We start from the raw sequence: 22,875 nt of genomic DNA on the forward strand, positions 1-22,875 counted from the left end.
TTTGCCTTGTCTCAGGTGTGCTTTAAACGTGGAATACGATACTGCCCACTTTTGAGAATACTGTGGTATTATTCAGAATACTGTGATTATTAGTTCAGAAAAGGAAAGAGCTGGATAGTGTAATGGTGAAGGATTCCTGCTCTGACACAGGAGACCTGGGTTCAATCTCGGCTCTTCCTGTTCCAGCAGCCAGCACCTATTAAGTAAGGAGTCCTTGGGCTAGACTCCCTAACACTGCTGCTGCCTACTGAGCATGCCCCTAGTGGCTACAGCTCTGGCGCTTTGAGTCCGCCAGGAGAAAAGCGCAATATAAAAAGGTGATCTTTCTTACAGCAGACCAGGCTTTCTCAACCAGGGTTCCCTGGCGTTACTCACTCTGGTGAGACTGGCCTCAGTAGGTGGGGTGAAAAAGTACCTCCTTAGCTCCACTATAAAAAAAAAAAAAAGGGGGGAGCACTCTAATAAGAAACACTAACACAGGCTACTATTATAGGGAGCACTGTAGAGGAGGAACTTGGGATGGGAGCTAAAGAATGAGGCCGTTTATAACCACACTTTCTCCATGCCACCTGTACAATAAATCCCCACTTCCTCCACTAATGCAGGGTTCCCTGAGATCCAAAAATTATTTGAAGGGTTCCTCCAGGGTGAAAATGTTAGTGGACCCAAATTAAAAATACAAGATTTCAGAAATAAAATCTATTTTCTAAATTATAATAATAAATAGCAGCCTTTTTTCAGCTGCATGATGACAAATAAAATATTTTACATTTATTGGAGGAACCCCTCCCTTCCTTTCATATTGCCAGGACAGAATCCGGCAGACTGGTGGAGGCGATAAAGAACAAAAACACAGGCTGCTACTGATGATGTCACAGGGGAGGTGATCTCAGCTTGTGTGAGTTTTTACATAGACGATGCCCCTGTGAGGGAGGGCAGCTGATGACAAACACACCCATGATCTAAAACAGCCTACTAAGCTCAGAAGTAATGGCTGCCACCTGTATAACCCTAGTTATGAAAAGAGGAGGGTGAAAAGCATGCACTGAAATGCTCATAGGCTTGAAGGAGTGTATTTATCTTCGATTGTGTCAGAGTGGTGCAACTAATTATTCTGAATTAAAAAATGTTTGGTTTGGGTCCGCTTTAAAGACTGCAGCAGATGGTGATGGTCATTTCAGATCAGAACGTAGATCAGAACCCTTCAGGCTGTAACGGTAGCCACACATTCATCCTTTTTGAAACCGACCTCCGAATAATAAACTCAAGTTTGAGTACAATTCTAGGCGGTCTGGCCCCCGCAGTCGTTCAGCAGAAAGAGGCTACTAACGTCAGACCAGAAACCAGCGCACAGGCCAAACCGTATAGTAACAGATCACAGCTGGAGAACGAACTTGGAAGCTGAACTGCGGCGATTCTGGCCAATTTTTTTTTTTCCCTGTTCATTTTTGGAACTCGCGTTTAAAAATGACTCTCCTTTTTGGCAAAAACACTTGTTACTACTAGCTGAGAGCACTGCTGGAAAACAATTCCTCACGCGAGCTGCTGGGTCACTGGCAATCCTCCCTGAGTCCATCGAAGCCAGAGCAGCTCACGTCCACCGCTATTAATAAAAAGCAAAATACTGTTTTAGAATCTGACAGCAGAAACTGCTCCTTTCCTGGCAGAAAACAGAGAAGGTGCGCGAATCGAAAAGCCAGCGGTCACCCCGCTGCTGCGGCTAACTCCTCCGCACAAATCGCGCAGGAACGTCAGAGGAAGAGATCCCGCTGCCTCCCAGGACGACAGGCTTTCTATTCACATCCACTCTGCCATGACATGCTGCAATCAGGAGCTAAAATTGAAGGGAACCTGTAGCGAGAGGGATGAGGAGGCTGGCATTACAGCAAACCTGAAGTGAACCCCCCATAAAACTAATGATATAATGAATTGTATGTGTAGTTTGGATAATAATTAGAACATTAGTAGCAAAGAAGAGAGTCATATTTTCTTTTCAGTTATACAGCTTTTCTTCTTATAACATTGCATCATTCTGTCACAGTTGCAGTTTTAAAACCGCACTCTGTATTTTAACCACCCTGGCGTTCTATTAAGATCGCCAGGGTGGCTGCGGGAGGGTTTTTTTTAAATTTAAAAAAAAAACTTTTTTTTTTGCATGAAAGCCCACTAGAGGGCGCTCCGGAGGCGTTCTTCTGATCGCCTCCGGCGGCCAAAAGTAACACGGAAGGCCGCAATGAGCGGCCTTCCGTGTTTTGTTTACTTCGTCGCCATGGCGACGAGCGGAGTGACGTCATGGACGTCAGCCGACGTCCTGACGTCATGGACGTCAGCCGACGTCCTGACGTCAGCCGCCTCCGATCCAGCCCTTAGCGCTGGCCGGAACTATTTGTTCCGGCTGCGCAGGGCTCAGGCGGCTGGGGGGACCCTCTTTCGCCGCTGCTCGCGGCGGATCGCCGCAGAGCGGCGGCGATCAGGCAGCACACGCGGCTAGCAAAGTGCCGGCTGCGTGTGCTGAACTTTATTTCATTAAAATTGGCCCAGCAGGGCCTGAGCGGCACCCTCTGGCGGTAATGGACGAGCTGAGCTCGTCCATACCGCTAAGGTGGTTAAGCAATACAACAAAGTGTCACACCAGAGAGCATTTTGCTGGTCTTTTTTTAAACTGCTTCCATTGACTTGCATTAAAATCGTGGTCAAACTACAGCAAGGTAGCCACGATCGCGATTTTTGGAAAAAAAAAAATCATGATTACGACTATTTTAATGCAAGTCAATGGACACGGTTTGTAAAAAAACAAGCTGCAAAACGCTCTCAGGTGCGACAGGGCCCTCTCAAAGTTTCATGGCTGTCTTGAAGAGACTATGAAGCCTAATAAAATCCACGTTTTTACCTTCTAGTTAGGTTTAGCAATATCAGGAGTCCTGAAACGCCTCATTCACGCGGCTGAACGAGGGCTTAATACCCCTAAATTCCGGGGACTTTGAAAGTCGCGGATTTGGGGAGGCAGAGCTGAAAGTTGTAGCTCTGCCTCTACAGGAGTCAATCTGCATGGATCTCCGCCTCTCCCCCGCCCATCTCTGTGAAAGAAGACAGAGAGGGGCGGGGAGAGAGGTGGCGATCATCGCAGATTGACAACAGTAGAGGCAGAGCTACAGCACTGAGCTCTGCCTCTTCCAAGATGCCCCCCCTCATTTTTGCCCCGGGGATTTCAGGGGTATGAAGCCCTCGTTCAGCCGCAGGAATGCAGCGTTTCAGGACTACTAATATTGCTAAACATAATTAGAAGGTAAATACGTGGATTTTATTACACTTCAGTCTCTCTTTAAAGAGAACTAGAGACATACTACATACAGACTACATAAAAGCTTTTATACATACCTGAAGCTTCCTCCAGCCCCATAAGCCTGGATCGTTCCCACGCCACTGTACTCCGCTGCCTCTATCGCCACTACCGGGTCCCGTCATTTCGGCCAGTCGGCTGGCAGACGCGACCAATTATCCGCACCACAGGGGCTCCCTCCATACCCTTACGCGTGCGGCTCCATACTGCGCAGCTGCATGCGTACGTGGAGGGGAGCCCCTGTGCATGCGGATAATTGTCCGGGTTCACCGGAAGTGACGGGACCCAGTAGCGGCGATAGAGGAAGCGGAGGATGGCGGCGTGGGAGCGATCCAGGCTTATGGGGCTGGAAGAAGCCCCAGGTATGTATAAAAGCTTTTTTCATTTTTCCCTAACGTTCGTCTCTGGTTCCCTTTAAAGAAGAAAAAAAGAAAAAAACTACCAGTACTTACCTGGGGCTTCTTCCAGCCCCTGGCAGCTGTCCTGTGCCCTCACCGCAGCTTCGCTCTCCAACGGTGGCCCGGGGTTCACTCCGTTGCAGATTATGTCCGGCATCTACTGTGTCTGCGCAGAACACTGCAGACCACATGAGCACGATCACAAGCGACGCTCACACAGGAGCAGAAGATGCCAACCTGTCAGGGTTGGCATCTGTAACGGAGGGGATCCCTGGACACCAGAGCTACGGCGAGGGCACAGGGCAGCTACTAGGGACTGAAGGAAGCCCCAGGTAAGTCAATTTTATTTTTTTAGTCTGCTCAGACCTTCCCTTTAAGTGCTTCAGAAAACAGGACTGTATACAACCCAAGTTGGTTCGAAGAGCTCAGAGAAGCTCTTTTGCATAGATACACAACTTAAAGGAGAACTGTAGTGAAAGGTATATTGAGGCTGCCATATTGATTTCCTTTTAAAGACACTGAAGCAAGTAAAAACTTGCTTCTTCTCTTATATTCAGCAGGGGCATGTGTGCCCCTGCTAAACCGCCGCTATCCCGCCGCACAACGGGGGTCCCTTACCCCCCCAATTCCCCCCCTGCAAAATCAACTACCAAATTGGTCGTAGATTTTGCTGCTCCTAGAGGCAGGGCTAGCGGCTGCAGCCCTGCCTCACAGCGCGTCCATCAGCGGCGCATCGCCGCCTCTCCCCCGCCCCTCTCAGTGAAAGAAGACTGAGAGGGGCGGGGGAGAGGCGGAGATGCGCGCTGACAGACGCGTGTGAGGCAGGGCTATAGCCGTTAGCCCTGCCTCAATGCGGAAGAGATCCCCGGCGAGGACGGAGGGGATTTGGGGGGTAAGGGACCCCCGTTGTGCGGTGCGATAGCGGCATTTTAGCAGGGGCACACACGCCCCTGCTGAATATAAGAGAAGAAGCGAGTTTTATACTCGCTTCAGATTCTCTTTAAGCAATACCAGTTACCTGGCAGCCCTGCTGAGCTATCTGCCTGCAGAATCATACCAGAAACAAGCATGCAGCTAATCTTGTCAGATCTGACAAAAATGTCACAAATGCCTGATCTGCTGCATGCTTGTTCAGGGTCTAGGGCAAAACATATTAGAGGCAGAGGATGAGAAGGATAGCCAGGCAACTGGTACTGCTTAAAAGGAAGCCAACATGGCAGCCTCTATATACACTGTACCTCTCTTTACAGTTCTCCTTTAAGTTTCCTGTACTGGAAAACACCACGAGACACTTTTCTTTGCTACTAATGTTCTATTTCTTAGCTGTACTACACATTAAATTCATCTCATAATTTCTTTCACTTCAGTTTAGCTTTAAGAAAATCCTGTCAGATTAGCAGCGGAGTGATACTGTACATATGACTGCAGTCATTGCATCACCTGGGCAGCCTCACCGCACACCATGATGCAAGGGGAAGGACACACTAGCAAGTGTGTACATCATGCTTCTCCTAAACAGCTCTATTCTGTATTATACTACAGCAAAAAATTGCAGCAGTGTATCTATTTCATCCCAGTGTACAAAGGCCCCTTCAGAAGGAACCTTCTCAAACAGTCAAAAAACAGAGGCGCCTGGTGCATCCCGGACCTTCGATTGTTGTGTGCTCCCCTATTTTTATTGCCTGAGGAAGCAGGACTATACCTGTGAGCGACTTCTTAATCCTGAGTGGGGTCAGGACAATCTCCTCACCTGTGGTTGCCTTGGAGGTAGCCCTGCTTTGTGAGTATACATTATTGTACTCTGACATTATCCATATTCCGGTACATCCTACACTACATTGGGCTCTCGGTAACTCTTTTTAGTCAGAAAACAAAATCATATCTGAAGCCATTTCTGACGCTTTCCCAGCCAGATGGGCCAATTACACTCCTAATATTCTGTTTTTTTCTTCCAGAGCACCGGCAGATGATATAAAACCGGCTGCCTCTCGTGAAAATTAGTTATGAAAGGCGGCCTGGATATCAGAGAGCCGTGCGTTGCCTCAGAAGTCGCTGCCATGCATGCGCTCTCCCGTCCTTACCGTATGCTGTCATGGTGCCGACATATGGGCCGTCTACGACGTTCCTGTTCTCCTCTGCCAGCGCTTTGATGTAGCGTTTGCTGAGATCCAGAATCTGCTCGCGGAGCATGGTGCTGCTCTCGTGCTGAGTCCGCTGCTGGATCGTGAAGTGAAGCAACATCATCCCCCAAATAAAGCCAAAAGTCACCAGGAAGAAGCCCAGCTTCTGGGAGGAGAGCTTCCACGGCGTGAAGAGAGCCATGATCCTTCCTTCCGGGCGATCGGTCCGTCGTGGGGCACGCGGGGCTCAAAGGCGGCAGGAAGCGTTCAGAGCCATGAGGTCTGTCTTCACCAGGATGTCTAGTCGCCACATCGCAGGAGTCAAATCACTTCCATTTGTCTCAGTAAAGCTGCGAGAGAGAAGAGGAACATGGAGTGAGTTTCCCCTAAACTGCCCATAATCATGCAGTCATCACAGATACAGTTTTTAAAGTGTGCCTGAACTCTTGCACAGGACAAGGAAATTGCACCCGGTGTGTTTTTAGAGAGAAGAGCCTGTCCAATTCCCCCTCATCAAAGTAATCACAAGTGTAATTTGATCTCTCGGCTGTGTCAGCACAGAAATTCGGCAGACAGCTAATATGTAAACAAAGGATGTTAACCTTTTGTCTGGTTTCAGCCTATGACAGCAGATCACTTCCCTGCCTCTGGAGGGGACAGCTGTGTCACACGGCTGTCCCCAGTACAGCACCGCCTTAGATCGCAATTGGACAGCACTGTCACCTGATGCAGAATTGGATTGGAAGCCAGTGAATTACTGCTTGCTGGCTACTACAGTATGTGGATGGGTGGTGCCAGCACTGCTATTCTATATGCGGGCCGCCGATATGTTAACGGTGCAGTGGGCCACATCTATAAGTTATACATTGTGTTTGGGGGCCAGTGAAAAAGTCTCGGAGGGCTGCATTCGGCCCGCTGGCCATAGTTTGAGGACCACTGGTCTATACCCTAAGGGGTCCTAGTTACGAGGACCTGGTGTCCTCAAACGCATCCAGGAGGGCGACCAGCCAGCATCTGCACCAACAGACCTGGGACACCGAGCAGACACTGTTACATTCCCGCAGGCTCAGACAGTGGTTGCAAGTTATTACAACCCACCACTGTATTCAACCTTCTACCTTTACCTATTCCCTTGATTCAACGATACTGTACTATTGGGCTACTGGTCTCTTTTCTCACAGATACTTAAAGGTTACGGGTAAACATCAAGGATTGACATTTCTACTGCTGATCGAAGATAGCTAGGCATACTGAGCTGCTCATCACACAAACTGTATATCTGCTACACGGCACTCTGCTGGGGAGACCCAGGTGTTCTGGAACCAGAAAAAAACAGCGCCATGGCAAATAATTACCCATAATTACCAAAGACAAAAATAAACGACTGAAAACACAATGGTTTTGTATGTGTAGACACCGGGTGCCACGCTATAACCAATGCCGGCTTCAGCTCCACAAAGAGGACACGATGGCTGGTTTATAGGGCCCATTTGGGTGATCTGGGATTCAAAACTTCCTGTCTATTAAACATAAGCTCTAGTTTATTGGCCAATATAAAAGAAAAACTGTAAGCTTCCAGCGTGTAACCCCTTCTCAGACTATTCCTGTAGACTGACAATGTTAGAACATACAATCAGAAGGAGGCAGATTTTTTTTTTTTTTTTTTTTTTTTTTTTGAAAATATAACTGCCATCCAGATACATTAAGTAACAACAAGGGATATTGCAAGGATTGTGGGGTATTTATGGCAAATAGATAAGACCCTTGGTTTATTTAATGGTAGGCGTTAAATAAACCATGTAGAATAGTCAGACTAAAAGGTGGCCATACACTCGTCAGATTAGCAGCTGATAGATCATCAGATAGATTTCTTATCTATCTGATGTGTTTTAGGAACATTTTTTACTGGGATAGAATTCCAATAGATTTCAGTTTGAAATCTATTGAAAATTGATCTGATGGCATTTTTTTGCCATCAGATTTCCATTAGGGCCAATGCAAAATGATAAGCAATCTCTACAGATCGACCTAGATTTTCCACCCTGCTAGTTCGATGGAAATCCATCGAAATCGGCCGTCGATCGGCCAACTGATTTGCAATCGACTAATCGAATTTCGGTCAGAAAAATCGGCTGAGTGTATGGGCCCCTTTAGGCAGACATGGAGAGTTCTTATACAGACCCTATCCTGTTCACTGCTGGAGCCTAGAATCAGTTAACTGTGTTACTGAGCAGGGGGGCACAGTGATTCTCGGGGGGGGGGGCAGAATAGTAGCACCGCCCATGGTTATAGCCTGTGTGCGCCTGTGACCATATATGGTATACTGGGCAGTGTGGCTGCAGCACAGAACAGCTATCTGGCTCCACCCCCAGACCAGGGGTGAAAGGTCAGCACTGCAGAGAGCAGGAATAAAGTTAAACATTCAAGCAATGAAACTCATCTCTGGGTTGTTATAACAAGTGGCGTTAGAATTACTATAGCTGAACAAACAGCATTGTTAATCACTTAGTGCGAGATTACATTTACTGATAAGCTCGGGAGTACTGAAATGTAACCTTTATTCTGAATAGGAAAGGTTAGCTGCTTACCCACGTGTCCTCCAGCGGTTTGGCCAAGTTCTGAACTTATGCTGGGGATACACGGTACATTTCTGTACCGTGTATCGAGCAGTTGATCCGGCCAGCTGATCGTATTCAGCTGGTCCGATCACGCTGCTCGACCCCCGCCGGCGGACAATGGCAGGGAATCGAGCAGCTGATAAGGAGCGCCGGGCCGCCGGCAGGGACAAGCGGTAATCGATCCGCGCGGACGAGGGGGGACACGGCGGGGATCAATCCGACGGCTAATCGGCCGCCGGATCGACCCATGTATTCCCAAGCATTAGGATCTTTCCAATGTAGAGGAATTTTCAAGTAGAGAGTTGACACACCATCAAAGTGGTATGCAGGGTCCGTGACAGGCGATTGGCAGACCACCCTAAGTCCAAGGATCGTCCACACACCTTTCTTGTGCTATTATCCATATGAATATCCAACAACTGTTGCCTCGTAGGGGTTCCCCCCCTTTATCTAGATGTTTTCCACATACCTCGGCAAAGCCAGATATTCATGTGGATAATTGCACAATAAAGATTTGAAGTTTGCAGATAATAGTAAAACAGAAGCACCAAAAAGGATAAAATACACTAAAATGAATTTAAAAATGGAACGTAGAGGTTGACTAAGGCCACATACACACATCAGACCATAGTCTTTTGAAAATGAAAGATCACAGACCAATCTTAACCCCCTTCATGTAGTATTACATCGGTTTTACTATTATCTTTTAGCTCTGTTTTACTCTTTTCTTTGTCCACCCTTGGTAGTGGGGTGTTTCCCCTTTCTTACTGTCTACAGAAAGGGACTTCTTAACCCATGGTGTGAGGTCTAAGCTCCCCACCCATTTGTACAGCGTTGGGGTAGGTGGAGAGAGATGAGGTTAGCGTTGGGGTAGGTGGGGAGAGAGGAGGTTAGCGTTGGGGTAGGTGGGGAGAGAGGAGGTTAGCGTTGGGGTAGGTGGGGAGAGATGAGGTTAGCGTTGGGGTAGGTGGGGAGAGAGGAGGTTAGCGTTGGGGTAGGTGGGGAGAGAGGAGGTTAGCGTTGGGGTAGGTGGGGAGAGAGGAGGTTAGCGTTGGGGTAGGTGGGGAGAGATCAGGTTAGCGTTGGGGTAGGTGGGGATAGAGGAGGTTAGTGTTGGGGTAGGTGGGGAGAGATGAGGTTAGTGTTGGGGTAGGTGGGGAGAGAGGAGGTTAGAGTTGGGGTAGGTGGGGAGAGAGGAGGTTAGCGTTGGGGTAGGTTGGGGGAGAGAGGAGGTTAGTGTTGGGGTAGGTGGGGAGAGAGGTTAGTGTTGGGGTAGGTGGGGAGAGAGGTTAGTGTTGGGGTAGGTGGGGAGAGAGGTTAGTGTTGGGGTAGGTGGGGAGAGAGGTTAGTGTTGGGGTAGGTGGGGAGAGAGGTTAGTGTTGGGGTAGGTGGGGAAAGAGGTTAGTGTTGGGGTAGGTGGGGAGAGGAGGTTAGTGTTGGGGTAGGTGGGGAGAGAGGAGGTTAGCGTTGGGGTAGGTGGGGAGAGAGGAGGTTAGCGTTGGGGTAGGTGGTGAGAGATCAGGTTAGCATTGACACAAAGTACGTAAAGTACGCAAACAACTGCATAGTTTGTGTATCTAGACCAGCCTTTCTCAACCTTTTTACCTTGGAGGAACCCTGTAAATAACTTTTGGATCTCAAGGAACCCCTGCAAACAATTTTTTGGTCTCGAGGAACCCCTACATTTATTTTTCAGGAGGCATGGTCTTTAAGTAGGTTAGGCTGCTAATTTCACTATCTCCTATTACACTGCCACTCATTATACTGTCTCCTGACCCCCCAATTTAGTGCTTCTTGTTACAGTACCACCTATTATAGTGTGCTCTAGTAGATTTCCCCCATGATGGGGTAAAATGCCAAGGAACCCCTGCAGAGTCATCAAGGAACCCTGGGGTTCCAGGGAACCCTTGTTGAGAAAGCCTGATCTAGACCAACAGATGCGCAGTACAGCTGCACTGTATGCCTGCGTGGGCTGCGGAGACATACATACACAATAACGGCAACTAAGCAATTTAAAAATTAAAAAAACATAAGCAACAAGCTGAAGGAGGTACTCGTCCCACTGGAAGACTGTTCCTTCAAACGTTTCTGCACATCTGTTCTAGCATCTGTTAATGTAACAAGCTTAAAGGCAACTTAAAGCGAGAGGGATAGGGAGGCTGCCACATTTATTTACTTTTAAGCAATACCAGTTACTAAGCTAATAGTATCCTGCTATTATCGGCTAACCTGCAGATCCTCTGCCTCTAATACTTTTAGCCATAGCCCCTGAACAAGCATGCAGCAGATCAGAGGTTACTGACATTGTCAGATCTGAGAAGATTAGTTGCATGCTCATTTCTGGTTTTATTAAGACTCTACTGCAGCCAAATAGACCATAAGGACAGCCAGCCAACTGGTATAGTTTAAAAGGAAATCAATCTGGAAGCCTCCAAATTCTTCTCACTTTCGTTGTCCTTTAATAGCTTGTACAGAAAAAAAAGAAGTTAAAGTACTATAATCAGAAGAGGATCCTCATTACAGCCAAGCAGGTGGCATTTTCAGAAGCAGATCAATAACGTCCCCATATTACAGAGTTACGAAGCTCAGCAGCAGATCAGAAATCCAATATGAGATTTCTTCTCAAGTCTCAGAAATCGCATAATGCTGCCAGGAAGAAAAAAAAAAAAAAAAAAAAAAAAAAAAAAAAAATCACACTGCAACCTGTCAAAGTTGTCCATGTTATTAAGGCCCATACACACAGCGTACAAATGTCTGGACAGACACATGTTGAGCGTTGGTTCGTGTGACGGTTTGTTCTTGTGGACACGGCAAGAGTCAGACCGTCAGCAGACTGTCTGCAGACACAACCATGTTTGAGCGATTCCGCTGGTGAATCACTTGTGATTTTTGTCTCACGAACAGTCGCTTAGTCTGTTGGTGTCCTGTCGGGTATACGAAAGTCTTCTACAGACAGCAGAGTCGCTACCGTATCACTACTACTACTATGCGTAATCTGTGGCAGACAGCTTCTGTCGTGTCTTCACTCTTTCTGCTGTCACGTGTGTACAACTGTCACAAACTCCAATTGTCGCCAGGGCTGTGGAGTGGGAGTCAGTGATTTCATAAACTGAGGAGTCTGAGTCGGGAGTCAGATGATTTTTGGACAAAATCCACAGCCCTGGTAAGTATTAGACTTAGGAGTTGGAGTCGAAGTCAGAGGCATTTTGGGTACCTGGAGTCGGGTGGTTTCATAAACTGAGTCGTCGGAAGATTTTTGTACCGACTCCACAGCCCTGATGTCGCTGCCGTAAATATGCTGCTGTCTCTTGTCCGTTTGTTGCTGCCTCACAACTACAGACAAATGTATGCCGTGTGTATAGGCCTTTATACTCACCCAGCCTTAAGGTGCAGAGACTATGAAACAGGCTGGAGGAAACCACCAGCCACATCTCTCCGTCCCTTTCGGGCCGCTCGCTGGAGTGGCAGGGCATGCAGGAATCTGTAGATGCGCATGGGAAAATGACTCACGCTGTACTTTCACTGCTATACCACTCATTTTGCATCGCAGCTACTCAAATCTGTCTATTTTTACAGCCAAGCAGCGGTGCGGTGACAGAGGAGGGAAGGAGGGGCGGTGTGTATTGGGGGGGCTCACGCTTTACAAAAATGTAAAAATGACACATCTAAAAAAGCGTGTCGGATCAGCCATTTTGCTTGAATTACACAAATCAGTGTAATATATAACAGGAGTCACGCAGGTGTTACTGCAGTGTGGGCAGAGGTGAGAAGATCGCAGCGCGGCTGTGCTAATTCTGGCACAGATGCCATGAGGTGCTCTGTTACTATTCGGTACTCCGAGAGCTTAATAAAGAGGAACTTCGGCCTAAACAAAAATACTGTCATTAAGTTACATTAGTTATGTTAAAATAGATCGGTAATATAATCTCTTACCCACCCGGTTTTAAAACAGGCAAATGTTTGTGATTACATGGGGGCAGCCATCTTTTTGGTTGAAAGGAGGTGACGGGGAGTATGAGACACCGTTCCAACTGTCCTGTGTGCTGATCACCCCTCCCAGTTGCTAGGCAATGTGAATAAAAACATAGGAAATCCCATCATGCTTTGCACAGCATCAAGGAAAAAACGCCCGGGCAGTTTTTTTTGATGGGTGGAGCTTAGCTAAAAATGCAGCTAAAAATGATGCTTTGGTAAGAAAAACAAAGTTCTGATGCTGTGAAACTGTTAAAAACCAAGCCTTTTCAGTTCTGCTGAGTAGATTTTTAGTCCAGAGGTTCACTTTAAAGCAAACCTGAAGGGAAAATACAATTGGCGAGATGAACACACTGCATCTACAGTCCTAATGCTGGGAATACACGTTTCGTTTTTGCCTTCGTTTTAGCCTTCGATTCGTTCGGTAAACGAATCGAGTGTTGAAAACGTATGTGAAAATAGTCATAATCTCATTATAGTTTCGATTAATAGACCCCAAAAACGAACGATTAGTGATCGAACATGTTTGATATTATCTCTCTTTATCCATCTAATCGAACCATTGGTAGGCTTGATGGCTGTTCAGATCGATTATATATTCGTTTATGCCCTCCGTCCCTGTACTACGTTTCGTTTCTTTGCAGCCTTCGATCATTGGAAAAACGAAACCATCATAATCGGAAAAAAAAAACGAAACCGTGGGTGGTGATATTAACCGTACGGTCGATTATTTCGGGATCGAAAAGGACAAAAGGCACAATCGAAACGAAGGTTTAAACGAAGGCAAAAACAAAACGTGTATTCCCAGCATAATGCTAAACCGTATGTTGCTTAATGGTGCGTACACACGCTCTACTGTAATGAACAATGGGTCCGTCAGACCCTCCCGCTGGGCCGGCATTCTGCCGACAGTAGTGCGTGTGTACAGTCTGTCGGCAGACTGATAAGGCACCCAGGCTATGCATATGCATAGGTTAGGATTTAGTTAGTGTTAGGTCCCCTCCCATAGGGGGATGAGTTCTCCGCAGTGGGACGGAACGAGTACTTAACAAGTTGCATGCAAGCTGTTACAGGAAACCAACATCTTCCAGTGGTAGACAGGTTATGTGTATGCTAGGTGTGTATTTTATCCCACAAGCGGGGCTTGCACTCTCTTGCAGGTAGGCACTTATCTGTTTTTAAGTAGCGCTGCTCATTTCTTTGCTATAGACTGATAAGGCTGTTTCTGAACGATCCGCTCAGCGGCAGAATGCCAGTCCGGCGGGAAGGTCTGACGGACCAGTCGTTCGTTACAGTAGAGCGTGTGTACGCACCTTAAATGGCAACTGAAGCGAGAGGTATAATGAGGCTGCCATATTTATTTCATGTTAAACAATACCAGTTGCCTGGTAGCCCTGCTGAGCTATTTAACTGTAGTAGTGTCTGATTCACACCAGAAACAAGCATGCAGCTAATCTTATCAAATCTGACAATGTCAGAAACACCTGATCTGCTGCATGCTTGTTCAGGGTCTATGGCTAAAAGTATTAGGGCTAGCTCACACTCAGCGCTTGCAGTGCTGCTAGCCCGCGATCGAGATTTTAACTAAAGTTCCGATCCCTAATGAACCCTGTGCTAATTTCCACAATCGTTCAAAGTCATGTTCGCTCCCGTTGTCTGTTCATATGGTACATGGATGGATGGATGAGGGAACGATCATTTGTGGAGTCTTTCATCACCACGTATCCCCCGATCCTTCTTCTGCAGTCTTCTGGTGGGTATTCCATTGCTAGTCGCCTCTTTTGTGCAGATAATGAATTGTAGGAAATGTAGGTGATGCATTCACAGATTCCAGTACGGCTCTCCCTCCACTGCTGTCCCACCCAGACAAACAACCAACAACAGGTGGGGAGGCCGAATATATTTCCCTGCTTTGATTGATGTACCTGTAAATCTCAACACTCCCAAGAGCACCTGGCATCTGAAACACTAGCTGACTAACCCATTCAATATACTTTCCGGACCTACTTCTCAGAAATTAATCTCTACCCCTCCCGACTGCGGAGATCTATTCTGCAAAGCCGAAAAGTGAATAGAAACAAAGTACAGGCTCAAAAATGGATGAAGATAGAACAGCCGTATTTAAAGATTGCAGAGGTATCTCCCCACAATGTCCAGGCAGTCTGCAATTTCTTGCACGCCTCCATGTCCTAAATACCATGGGGAATGCAATGGTGACCCAATAATATGTTTACATTAAGCGACACAATCTGCTAACATCCTGAAACTTAACAACTCAACTCTGACCAAAAATCTGAACTGGATACAGTAAGGACAAGTTTCAAACAGTGTGGATGCGCACGTCTACAAGCAGAAACCCAGTTGCGAATTTCCATCGGATTTTCTCCACTTTTAAACTTACAGGTATGCTTTAGAAACGCACTCCCAACATGCGCTTCGTATGATGCATTTTTGTGCAGTTTTTATAACGCCCAAATGAGCTCAGGCCCCAATGGCACAGACTTCTATTCCCACTTGACAGACCCAAAAATTTGAGCAATGCACAATACTAATCTATAAACAAGCAAAACTATAGCTAAAACTATTGTCCCTCCATGCTATGCCTATTGTTCAAGAGTGGTTTTGACAAACTTCAAGTGCCTGGTCAGCCACACCTTTCTCCACCACGGTCGTACCCCAAGAACGTACATTGCAACATTTGTCTGACTATGATGAAACAGAGGATGATAGGATTACCACACAGAAATGTGAATGGTCTACCGTGTGATAAAATGATAATTATATTCTATAAACAGAATTTCAGTAATCGACACCCAACACCCCCCGGGGCACTGCACAATTTCACACACACCAAAATTTGACGTCAGAGAGGAGATGGGAATCCGCTCGGATTCAGCGCACTGCAGCCTACATATCATTCTTCTAAACATCTGAGAAACAAAACATGACCGGCAAGTCTCAGTTTATCAAAGGGAAGCGGTCATCGTGTCGTGTCTATGCCAAGGTTATCAGTTTTATCTGCTGCCAGAGTAAGGCGAAGCTTTAGCAGATACCTGAGAAGAATACAAGCTTTTGATCTGTACCCAAGCATGTTTGTCCTATGACCACCCATGGAGGTCTTCAATTGCTCGCATCTAGCTTGTTAATGCATATTTTATAGTTTTTTCCACCATTTTCTTTCCCTTATTCAACATAATACCACAGTCATACATTGTATTGCAGTATTTTGAGCTATGAATTTTTAAGCAAACCAGTGTTGAGGAAGGAGTACAAATCTGAATACTTACCTTCGTAGTGGATAGCCGCTGGATAGTCCAGAGGCTTCCCAGAACCTCCTCTAGCCCTTTGTTGCAGCCCAGGAACCTCGTCTTCTTGTGGCTGTACTCCTGCTGTGAGCGCATATGGGGCATAAGTGAACAAGATCTGTGCATGCCAAGTAGAACAAAGCGATCGTGCATGGAGGAGAAAAGCCATATGTGAGTGGTTACATTCTACTGGACATGCACAGACCTTACTCAAGCATGCCCAGTACAGATACACTCATACAAAAGGGGGTGTGGCTACATTCTACTGGGAATACATCAGGGCTGTGGAGTCGGAGTCGCGGAGTTGGGCAATTTTGGGTGCCTGGAGTCGGAGTCGGGAAAAAATCCCGACTCCTAATGAATTTGTAACTGTAATTAAAATAGAAAATATGATAAAATGTTCTATTTTTCAGATAATAGTCATTAAAAATAATGTATATATACAGTAATAGCTGTGCTTAGTCCACAAAAATGAAATCAACCAATCAAAATTAGTCACTTGTGCTGCTTCAATAAAGCAGTCCCCGTATTTTTAAGGTCAGATATACATATCTGATTGTGACTGTACAGTATATATGATGTGTACACAGGAATCTCATATATATACACTAAATAACATCTATGCTGTAAGAATAAAGCCTGATGTGTAGCCGTGTCACTAATAGAGATGGTCAACGAGATGGAAATAATTCTGCACTGATGCTGATTTATGCAAATGTATGCACTCCCTTTGCTGATGAAATCAAATAATTTGATATGTTAAAATTTGGTTTGGTGACTACAAATTAAAGGGTACCTGAGACGGATGAAAAGTAAAGTTTTATACATAGGGGCTTCCTCCAGCCCCCTTCAGGCTAATCAGTCCCTCGCTGTCCTCCACCACCCGGATCTTCTGCTATGAGTCCTGGTAATTCAGCCAGTCAGCGCTGTCCGGCCGCATGCCGCTTCCACAGCCAGGAGCATTCTGCACCTGCGTAATAGTGCTGCACAGGTGTAGTATGCTCCTGACGGCGGAGTGTGTGCATGCGCACTACACCAGACTGGCTCAAGTACCTGGACTCATAGCAGAAGATCCAGGTTGTGGAGGAGGACAACGAGGGACTGATTATCCTGAAGGCGGCTGGAGGAAGCCCCAGGTATGTATAAAACTTTAATTTCATCTGTCTCAGGTTTACTTTGTTACACAGTAGTACTATACACTACATATGCACTCCCCACAGAGCTGCAGGGAATCCACTGAGAATGCTGTGCACATTGAACACAGAGGTGTTGTCTGTCACCCATAAACCTTGTTCAGATTGTGCATGAAGAATGTGTATTAGAGGAAGAATCTCCTCATTCCCCTGCAGAGTACCTGCACATCATTCTTACATGTACCCACACTTACATTGCCTAGGGCCTGATAGATGTTCTTTGTTCCGGTCTGTACCTTTTACAAGTACTCTTACCAAGGACTAGTTTTAGTCTAAAGGGAATAAATATAGTTAGTCTACATATCCTTCTCACTTCAGTTGTCTTGTAAAATTCCTAAGCGTTGGCAGTTAAGAGACGAATTTCATGTTGCATACTTTTAATCAACAAAATTGTAATATGCAAATTAGAGGAGTCGGAGTCGAGGAGTCAGAGTCGGAGTCGGTGGAATCCTAAACTGAGGAGTCGGAGGATTTTTGGACCGACTCCAAAGCCCTGGAATACATAGACCTTACTCAAGAATGCCCAGTACAGATGCACTCATACATAGGGGTGTGGCAACATTCTACTGGGAATGCATCGACTTTACTCAAGCATGTTCAGTACAGATGCACTCATACATGGGGGTGTGGATAAATTATGCTGGGAATGCATAGACCTTACTCAAGCTTGCCCAGCACAGATGCACTTATACATAAGGCGGGAGAGGAGGGGGGGGGGGGGGTCGCTGCATTCTATTGGGAATGCATAGACCTTAACTCAAGCATGTCCCGTACAGATGCACTCATAAAAGGGAGGTGTGGCTACATTCTACTGGGAATGCATGGACCTTACTCAAGCATGTCCAGTACAGATGCACTCATACAAGGAAGGGAGGAGGGGGGTTGGAATCGTGGCCACAAAAAACATTTGACAAGCTCTTGTTCAATGTGTTTAGAGGGACCCAGCACTTGAACCATGGAGTTTAAGAATGGGAGAGCTCTGTACTATCTAGACACATCCCACTACTGAGGTAAGTATCCATTTCTTTGTTAAAATTTTGCTTCATGTGCCGCTTTGAAAGATAATAGGAACTCCTGATGGTCAATGATGATATAATGTTGTCAGAATGATGCATAACAAACAAACTCTATGCAAATGTATATAGGTATTAGAAAGATCAGCTAGTGCATCTCATAGGTCCAGCACCTAGCCGTATTTATTTGCATCACATTAACATAGGGTTTGCATCCACTCAAAATGATTTACATCTGGATGACCACCCCTAATACAGAGTCACAAACATGTGACTTGAAGCCCGTCTCTAGACAGATATAAAGATAAGTCTGTTAAAATGTGTGCTATTTGATAAAGGAGCTACCCATTGATCTTGTGACCACTTATGTAAGCTAGAATGCATTGTTTTTATGGGTCTTTTCTATTGTGTATATAAGTAAAGACAACAAACTAAGGTCAGCTAGCCAAACATACTAAAGTGTACACCATTGTATTAAAGTAGAAAGCATTGCTATTCAGTATCCTACCTAATATAACCCTAATGTCTCTGCGTCCGTCCCTGTGTCCGTGCTTTTTTTGCACTGTGCATGTGCAGGGACAGATGCAGAGACACTGCGGAGAGCCGGAGGAGGACGGGGCCAGAAGGGTGGCGCGGGCGTGTGCGTCGCGCGGGAGGGTGTGCGCGGCGATATTAGCGTCAGACCTAGTCCGTTTTTAAACGGGCTAAGTCACTAGTATGTAAATATAATGACAAACTAGCCAAACATGTATGTCATCCTGTAGAAAGTATCTGATTGGACTGTAAAATCCTGCACTCACTGACTGTCCATATATACCCAGTTTTCACATACATAAATCAGAGCAATAATGTTGTACTTGGGGTGTGCTTCGTTATTGTTCTCCTGCGCAGAAAGATCACACACATGGGCAACTTAGTAATTTGAGGGTGGAGCTAAAAAGGCGAGTTCTATCACAGTTTGTACAATTAGCTAGCCGACTTGGGGGTTGATTCACTTTGTAGGACGAGATACCCGCACTTTGGCCCAATAGGCTGCCTGTCAAGTGACAGGCAGCCTATTGGGCCAATCAAACTGCGGGGATCTCATCCTACAAAGTCACTTGACCGGACAGGTTCCAGAGTGGAACAGTTGGAGCAGCTGTTTTGGGGGGGGGGGGGGGGGGGGAGCGTGAGTAAGTTAGTGGTGCAGGCTACAGCAGCAGCGTGGCTACTTTGGAAATGTTACTTGCGCTGCCACACTAAGCTGCGCTGCTTGAGCGGTGTAGCTTAGTGAATCAACTCCTAACTGAGCCAGATGTAGCCATCAAAAGAGCCACATCTGCTCCCGAGCCATAAGTTCCCTACCCCTGCTCTACACAGATTGCGACAGAGTGCGTATGCAGAGCTGGAAAGACATCTATGCCTAAACTGGGGCGTGGAGAATGTCTTGGTAAACATTTTGCTGTTAACGTACTACATCACGCCTTGCACCTTTATAAAAAGATCAGCTAATTAAAAACTAACAGATTCACATGCTGTACATTTATAGATCATTAGCTCATTCAGCTCAGTAACTCATTTACCACCGTGCCACTTGAATTTTCACATGTAAAAAAAAAAAAAAAAAGCACTCAACAGGGTGTAAAAACAGTTTTGTCTACAGACACCACTAAACCAAAAGTGCACTTCTAGGCTTCTCTCCTACCCACTGTCCCGTTTCTGAGTTTGTGCTCAACTCACTGAGTCGCTTCAGTCTTTGAGGTACTACAGTCTAATATTGTTATAGTAAACGGATATAGTAAAACTTTGGGTATAGTAAATTAAAGCAGATCCGAGATGAAAAACTAACAAGTAACTTGTCTATATAGCTCATCTAAAGTTTAGATAGTTTACACAGCAAATCTGGCTGCATACAGTTTCAACAGTTTATGATGATCTATTCCTGTGATACGAGAGCAGCCATGTTCTGTTTGTCATCATTACACAGGTAATCTGCAACTGCATCTCCACCCCTCAGCCCGTGAAAAAAATCACTCCCCCCTCCCCTCTGCCTCTGAAATCTCTGGCTAGTAACCTCCTCCTCCTCCTGCCCAGACTGAGCTCCCATAAGCCCTTGCTACATGGGTCTGAGTGCCTTGGCGTTTTGGAGAAGCTGTGAGCGAGGCTTGTTTAGTTAATAGGGAATTAGAGTATTAAAACAAAAAAAAAAACAAAAAAAGTATTTGGCTTGAGGAATGCCCTATAAACTATATGTAAGGAACACAATTATGCAATGAATAAAAGTTCATCTCGGATCCACTTTCAAGTGAACCAGAGAAGAAGCACCCCCATGTATTTTACGATATATATCAGTGGGAAAATTAGAGGAAACGCCTACTCTGCTCTCGGTTTCATCCTTCACTGCTCAGCCTGCTCGCTATCAGCCCTGATAAAATCCCCGACTGAGCATTCAGTCTGGCTTTGCTCAGGAATCATTACAGCGGAGTCTGTCTTCTCAAGCCCAAGCCTGCTCCCTTCTGGCTCTAATTTCCTGTTCTGTATATTTGCAGCATCACAGAGAGCTGTGATGAGATGGGAGAAGTTGCTAATGTAAGGGTATATTGAAAAACTTTTTTAACCTATATTTGTTATTCATAAGAGGTTTTTAGAAATGTTTTGCACACAACCCAGTAAATAATATGCTTTTCTGATGAACTGTGTTTTGCCTGGAGTTTTTTTTTTTTTTTTTTTCTAACTAAAAGGCACACCAGAGCGGCAAAAATACCAGGTATAGTATTTAATTTTGTAAAATCTATCGGGGGATATGTTTATTTTGTGCCAAAGCGTTCATCTCTGGTTTCCTTTAAATGCCCAGGTCCCATGCAAACCCCATATTAGTATATGGGAGTAACGCCTGGTATAGTAAATCCGGATATAATAGGACTGTTCTAGTAAACTTGTTTTTAGGCTCTTGCGGTGGGTGGACAGATGCATCATATGTCAGTCGGGAACCCATGAGCTGTGGTCGGTGTTCAGGCTGGGCCTGCGTAGATTACCTCAAAAGCACCAGCCACAAGAAATCTCTACCTTTTCTCTAAGGCCTGGTGCACACCAGAGGAGTTTTTCTGAACGTTTTGAGTTTTTAAATCGGCTGCTAATGTTATCCTATGTGTCTGTGCACACTGGAGCAATGAGGTTTTGTAAAAAAACTTCATAGCATTACATTGGGAAGAGCTTTTGAAACCTTTCAAAAGCTCTTCCCAATGTAATGCTATGGGGTTTTTTACAAAACCTCATTGCTCCAGTGTGCACAAACACATAGGATAACATTAGCAGCAGATGTAAAAACTCAAAACGCTCAGAAAAACTCCTCTGGTGTGCACCAGGCCTAAGGGCTGGTGCACACCAAAACCCGCTAGCAGATCTGCAAAATGCTAGCAGATTTTTAAACGCTTTTTTTTATTTTTATGAGGCGTTTTGCTAGCGTTTTGCGGATTGCTGCTGCGGTTTTCAGTATAGTAGATTTCATATATTGTTACAGTAAAGCTGTTACTGAACAGCTTCTGTAACAAAAACGCCTGCAAAACCGCTCTGAAGTGCCGTTTTTCAGAGCGGTTTGCGTTTTTCCTATACTTAACATTGAGGCAGAAACGCACCCGCAATCCAAAAAATGCCTCACCCAGGCATTTTTCGTTTCTGCAAAACGCCCCCCGCTCTGGTGTGCACCACCCCATTGAGATACATTGACCAAGCAGATCCGCAGCCGCAAGCGGATCTGAAAACGCCCAAAAAGCCGCTCGGTGTGCACCAGCCCTCATAGATTATCTGGGGGGTCTGTATGGCTGATATTGTGGTGAAACCCCTCCCACAGTGTGATGTCATGACCATGGTCCTGAGCGTTTGCTGTCTGTGAACCTCGTTGCACTGTGCATAGAACTCAGAAATAACATTCTGTACAAATCAATTGGCAGAACTACAGATGTCGCATCTCAGAATGTACATCAGGGAGAGGAAAGATTTTACGATGGGCAAATACCGACTAAGGGCTGGTTCACACTTGCTTTAACCTCCCTGGCGGTAAGACCGTGCCGAGCACGGGCTATGCCGCCGGAAGGCACCGCTCAGGCCCAGCTGGGCCGATTTGCATAAATTTTTTTTTTGCTACACGCAGCTAGCACTTTGCTAGCTGTGTGTGCTATGCGATCGCCGCCGCTACCCGCCGATCCGCCGCTATTAGTCGCGCCGTGGCCGCAGCCCCCCCAGACCCCTGCGCTGCCTGGCCAATCTGTGCCAGGCAGCGCTGTGGGGTGGATCGGAGTCCCCTATGACGTCACGACGTTGCTTGGGAGAATTTGCCTGCCGCAGCCTATGGAGAGCTGCATACATCTGCCGGTCTCCAGGTTGTTGAAGGGATCGAGCGGCGATGCGTACAGGCGATGCTGCTGACATGCCGCGAGGTGCAGAAGCTGAACCAACGGGGGGAAATGGTTACATGTGATGCAGAATGGATGGCAGGCATCCACCTCCGCGATGCCATTACCGTTTCCGCCCTGTCTCTGCACAAGTGTGAGCAGACCCTAAATCTAAAAATCAATATTGTATACAATTTTATTCGTTCGGTTATTTTCACTACAGTTTCTCTTTACGAGGTGATTTGATAAAGGGAAGAGAAAACAGCCAAGCAAGAGAACGGCACACGTTTAACAAATAACTAGCAGATCATTACTCACAGAATTACAAAACGCCTTGTACCGAGAATCTGCGCTACATCAATCAAATCAGCCCAGATGTCAGAGAGTTCCCCGGAACTTGTGCTTCCTTCTGTGCTACAAATTTAAGCGAGACGCGTCTGACTCACCCCTAATATATTCACCCTACGGGTTAAACCAGACAGATCTGAGCCGATTTACTGCACAATTTCACCCCGGATTGTCACGCTCGGAAGAAAATTACTAAGA

At 46.1% G+C, this 22,875-nt stretch overlaps 1 protein-coding gene across 3 annotated transcripts in view; it reads right to left on the minus strand.

Moving 5' to 3' along the window:
• Positions 1-22,875, minus strand: part of MGAT5 (alpha-1,6-mannosylglycoprotein 6-beta-N-acetylglucosaminyltransferase) — a 236,132-nt gene that overhangs the window by 161,317 nt on the left and 51,940 nt on the right. For all 3 annotated transcript variants that reach the window (XM_068245938.1, XM_068245939.1, XM_068245940.1), the window contains exon 2: positions 5,820-6,208. In XM_068245938.1, the coding sequence (XP_068102039.1) occupies positions 5,820-6,060 (241 nt within the window). In that variant the 5' untranslated portion in view covers positions 6,061-6,208. The remainder of the gene's footprint in view (positions 1-5,819; positions 6,209-22,875) is intronic.

The sequence above is a fragment of the Hyperolius riggenbachi genome, chromosome 7 (assembly GCF_040937935.1).
Source record: "Hyperolius riggenbachi isolate aHypRig1 chromosome 7, aHypRig1.pri, whole genome shotgun sequence".
Classification (NCBI taxonomy): Eukaryota; Metazoa; Chordata; class Amphibia; order Anura; family Hyperoliidae; genus Hyperolius; species Hyperolius riggenbachi.